At 34.5% G+C, this 5000-nt stretch overlaps 2 protein-coding genes across 9 annotated transcripts in view; one reads left to right on the top strand and one right to left on the bottom strand.

The window, feature by feature from the left end:
* Nucleotides 1-3641, top strand: part of LOC133623319 (ceramide transfer protein-like) — a 48369-nt gene extending 44728 nt beyond the window's left edge. For all 5 annotated transcript variants that reach the window (XM_061986510.1, XM_061986509.1, XM_061986511.1 and 2 more), the window contains 2 exons: nucleotides 2317-2447; nucleotides 2503-3641. In XM_061986510.1, coding sequence (XP_061842494.1) covers nucleotides 2317-2444 — 128 coding nt within the window. In that variant the 3' untranslated portion in view covers nucleotides 2445-2447; nucleotides 2503-3641. The remainder of the gene's footprint in view (nucleotides 1-2316; nucleotides 2448-2502) is intronic.
* A 920-nt stretch (nucleotides 3642-4561) lies between these two features.
* The window catches only part of pip5k1bb (phosphatidylinositol-4-phosphate 5-kinase, type I, beta b), an 88632-nt gene continuing 88193 nt past the window's right edge, over nucleotides 4562-5000 (bottom strand). For all 4 annotated transcript variants that reach the window (XM_061986515.1, XM_061986516.1, XM_061986518.1 and 1 more), the window contains one exon: nucleotides 4562-5000. This exon is cut by the window's right edge and continues 315 nt beyond it. The gene's annotated coding sequence lies outside the window, so the exon portion shown is untranslated.

Raw genomic sequence — 5000 nt, 5'->3', positions numbered from 1 at the left:
AACTTGTACTTTGCTATTTTACTCTTTATATGTGTATGTACGTGTGTTGGCATATATACTATGCTTCTATTGTGAAATGACTTCCTGTGCACCTGTAGTGATTCAGTCTGGATGGCCACTTTACAAATAACAGCAGTAATGTAAAGTTTATGTTAGTGCTGTATATTCCTTGTGAAACAGACATATTTCCCCTTATTCATTTCCTATATTTTATCTTACTTAATGTTGTTCTCCTTTATTTTCCCAATATTTCCATTATCCTCCCCTTAATTTCCTTTATGTTCCCCTATATTTCCCTTAACTTTCCCTATTATCTTACTTAACTCTCATATATCTCCCTTATCTTCCCCCTATTTCCTTTATTATGTCCCTTATATTTACTGTATTTTCCCCGATAGTTCCTAAATTTCCCTAATATTCTTTATTTTACCTAATCATTTCCCTTGTATTTCCTTTATTTTCCCCGATAGTTTATTCATTGTCCTCTATTTTCCCCTTTACTTCCCCTATTGTTATCCTTATTTAGCTTAATTTCCTTTATATTTTCTCAAATTATTTCCCTTATCTTCCACTATTATTGCATTTAATTGTCTCTATATTTTCCCCTTTATTTCCCTTGATTTATCCTCAATTTTCCCTTAAAATTTCTCTTAGTTACCCCTGTATTTTTACCTAAGATTTTCCTTAATTTACCTTATATGTTCCCCCTAATATTTACCTTATTTTCTTGTATATGTTTTATATGTCCAGTATATTTTACTTAGTCTTCCCCATAATTTCCTTATTTTTCCCTAATATTTACCCACATTTTTTCTAAATTTCCCTTAATCTCCCATTTGTTTTTCCCCTAATATCCTCTCTAATTTCCCCCCTATATTTCCTTAAATGTCAACTATTTTCCCCTTATTTTCCATGAATGTTCTCTTTCTAAATGCAAATATTGACAGTATGCATTAATTAATGTCCACCCCTGGCAGGATTATAATATCTCCGCCCATCAGTTCCTAACCCCCTCACAAACCAGGAAGTAATCTGCTAACTAAGAAACAAACACAGAAATGTCACCTTTAATTACCTGCAATTTTATCCTTATTTCCCTAATATTTATTCCCTAATCATTTTCCTTATATTTCCCTAATCTTCCACTATTATTCCTCTTATTTTCTTCTATATTTTCCCCTATATTTCCCTTAATCTCCCCTATATTTTCCCCTAATATTTCCCTTTTTCTCCCCATAATTTCCTTATTTTTCCTTAATATTGTCCTTAATTTACCCTAATTTTCACCTATTTTTTTCCCTTATTTCCTCCTACATTTTCTTAAATTTTCCCTATATTTTATTTAGTCTCCCCCATCATTTCCTCGTTTTTCCCTAATATTTCCCTTCATTTCCCTTATATTTTTCTTTAATCTCCCATATTTTTTCCCTAATATTCACTCTAATTTACCCCCCATATTCCTCTTATTGTCAGCTCTTTGCGCCGCCCATCAGTTCCTAACTCTCCACAAACCAGGAAGTAATCTACTAAGTAGGAAACAAACACAAAAAGTGCACTAGATTTCCCTTAACTTTCTTTATTTTCCCTAATATTTTGCTTAATTTCCTTTAAATGTTCCCTAATAATTTTCCTTATATTTTCCTCATCTTCCACTATTATTTCACTTATTTTCTTCTATATTTTCCCCTATATTTCCCTTATTTTCCCATATATTTCCCTTATTCTCCTCCTCATAATTTCTCTATTTTCCCCTAATATTTCTCTACTTTAGCCTATTATTTCACTTATTTTCTTCCATATTTTCCCTTATGGATCCCTTAATCCACCCTATATTTTCCCCTGAAAAACCTCTTAATTTTCCTATATTTTCCCCTAATATTGTCCTAATTCTCCCCATACTTTTCCTTAATATTTTCCTTATTTACCCTATAATTTTCCCTAATATTTCCCTTATGATTTCCCTTATTTCCTCCTACATTTTCTTCAATTTTCCCAAAATTGTATTTAGTCCCCCCCATAATTTCCTATTTTTTCCCTAATATTTCCCTTCATTTTCCCTATATTTTTCTTTAATCTCCCATACTTCTCCCTAATATTCCCTCTAATTTCCCCCTATATCCCAGCTCCTCCCATCAGTTCCTAACGCACCACAAACCAGTAGGAAACAAACTAGACTGTTCCGTAGCCTTGGTGGAGGTTTGAGTCCACATTTCAGTCCTCATGAGATCCTCGCCAAAGAATCCCAGTTTTAGAGAACTTCCTCAACACGGCAGAAGACACAAACGTGATATTTGCTCATTCAGTTCTCTCTCACAGTCAACCCAGGAGGCTGGGCTCCGGCCTCGGTCCTGCGAGCCGTGGCCAAGAGAGAATACCCCAAGTTCCTGAAACGTTTCACCTCCTACGTGCAGGAGAAGACGACGGGGAAGAACATCTTGTTCTGAGAGGTAACCTCCTCACATCTGACGCTCCATCACGCGCTCACGTGTCTTCACTCCTCAGAGAGGACAGACTGGCCAACTTTGCAAGAAGCAGTGTGAAGTTTGCTCTCCATGCCAGACAGAGCAGGTCCTGGAGCCTCCTGGAACACGAAGCTGGCTTGAATCTTCAGTATTTGTCCTTCCAGCTTCATCTGTGGCTCAACTTCCTTTTCTTGTAGATACTTTTTGTACATTTCCCATGATTATTACATATAGTTGTTGTGTTTTGTTTTGTTTTTTTATTGGGGGGGGGTGCTAACTACTAGCATGGCCGCTACTTGTCCGCTGCTACAGACTGGAACGTCCCTTCTAGTGACGACTGCGGTCTGAGGGAAGGCCGGGCGTTTCTTTCCCCCTTCCTACGGCGACGTATTGTACAGAGAAGTTAGTTTACCAAAGTGCGAAATGTGAATCGACTGTTAAACACGCTGGGGTTAGACGACGGTAACCATGGAAACTTGAAGTCTCGTTGACACGTGGATGATATTTCAGTAGGAGATAATTATTCCTGTCAAAATCATGTTAATTTCTTTTTGTGTGTCGGCCCCTTTTAGCCCTGAGCGTCAAATTATTTGACAGACAAAGTCGGAATCACCTTGGACCGCAATTTAGCTTTCCAACGCTAAGAATGACATTTTGTGACACGCTGCCGTGCAGTGACTGAGAGTATGGAACTACCCCTAAGGAGGCCTTAGACCGTCTGGTGATTGTTACGCTAAAACCACCACATGTGCATTTATCAACACTCGTGTGTGTGCATGTGTGTGCGTGTGTGTGTGCATGTGTGTGTGTGTGTCGGGGTGGGAAGTTCAGCATTTCACATCATGATCTTACCTCAAGATTACTTTTTTTTTTTTTTTTTTTTCTTTTTTTTTTTGGGCATCAAATTTGATCTGCATTGTCATCTGATTAATTATGCGAGGAGGCGGAGCTTAGGAAGGATCCGGACAATTAACGCGCAAGCTCGACTCGTGAAGAAAATAGTATGTGTTTTTATTCATTTGGATGTCGTGTCACTAATCCTCACACTAAGTCGTACATCAGAAGTGTTATTATTTGCACTAAATGTAATGCAAGTCGACAATGTTCTGTAAATTAAAATTGCTACACAACAAAAATGTGCTGTGGTGGGATTTGTTTTTAATAAACAAATTAAATGTATCCGTGTTTATCCTTAGCTTTCTTTCAGGCCATTTTGGTTGTCTTGAATAAAGGTAAATTTGCCCCCAAAAAAAGGTTCATACTGTATATATTCCTTAAATTAACTTAAAGTGGTTAAGTGAAATAACATTGAAATGGTCTCAACTAAAATTCATTTACGTTTTATTTTTGATTGGAAAAAAAACACATTTTTACTGCAGTTTTGGGGAAATTGACAAGTTTTGGTTATTTTTTTACTAATACCAATCAGCATAGCACATCTTTAAAAATGTATCTCTGTGTATGCCAAAGAAAATATATAAATATAATTACCATGAAATTTCTAAATGGTTAAATTTAGTCTTATTTTTGTGTATGACCATATTTTTTTATAATCATGCAATTTTTAAGTAGACTAGTTTTAAAGTTGTTCCCATGTGTGCCAAAATTATGTTAAATCAATATATTTAAAACATTTCCATGTGTCAAAAAAATTAGGAATTATCACACAATTCCTAAATATTTAAATTATTAAATAATTTAAAACATTTTATTTCCATGTGCGCAAAGCATAAGTTAATACCATTTTATATATTTTAAATAATTTATTGAATAAAAAATAAAATTTTTGCCACACTGTTAATCACAATTTCAAATGAGATAATTTTAAAATGTTTTATTCGCCATATATAAAAAAACAATTCTGAAAGTTATAACTACCATGTAATTTATATTTAAATATTTTCAAAAATGTTTTGTTCTCCCGTGCCAAAAAAACAGTTATAATTACCACTAATTTCTAAATACAATTCTTTATTTCCATTTATGCCAAAAAAAAATAAAACGCTATACTGTAATAATGACACAATTTTTGAATATTTTGATAATTTATTATATCATATTAAAAATGTTTTATTGTCATACATGCCAAAAAAAAAAGATGAGACTAATGTGACTTTATTCAGAGGGGTCTCCTAAATAAATATGCAATTTCTATACATTCAGTGATTTCTCTCAGCAAATGGTAAAATATTGTTTCACATAATAAATTATGGCAATGACTTGACAGAATCCTGGTACTAATAAACATTGATAGCTGGAAATATTTGCAAAGAAGACCGCTTGATGATTTCGCGAGGCGGTAATTAAAGAATAAAACTGCATTCCTGTAAGGAAACAAAGAAAAAAAGGATCAACAATGCGGTTTGTTTGGTATCAAAGTGCGTGATCGCTCATCAAAGTTTGTGCTTATCAATACAAGTCGAACTTGAATATTCATGTCCTGCTTTTGCATCTTCAACTAGAGTCCAAAAGTGCGGATTTGAAATAAATCCTTCATTTAACATCCAAGTCTTTCCTTACTTGGCTTTGCAGCGGCAC

This window comes from Nerophis lumbriciformis, linkage group LG12 (genome assembly GCF_033978685.3).
Source record: "Nerophis lumbriciformis linkage group LG12, RoL_Nlum_v2.1, whole genome shotgun sequence".
NCBI lineage: Eukaryota > Metazoa > Chordata > Actinopteri > Syngnathiformes > Syngnathidae > Nerophis > Nerophis lumbriciformis.
The sequence above is the reverse complement of the archived record's forward strand: the minus strand, read 5'-3'. Positions and strand labels throughout refer to the sequence as shown.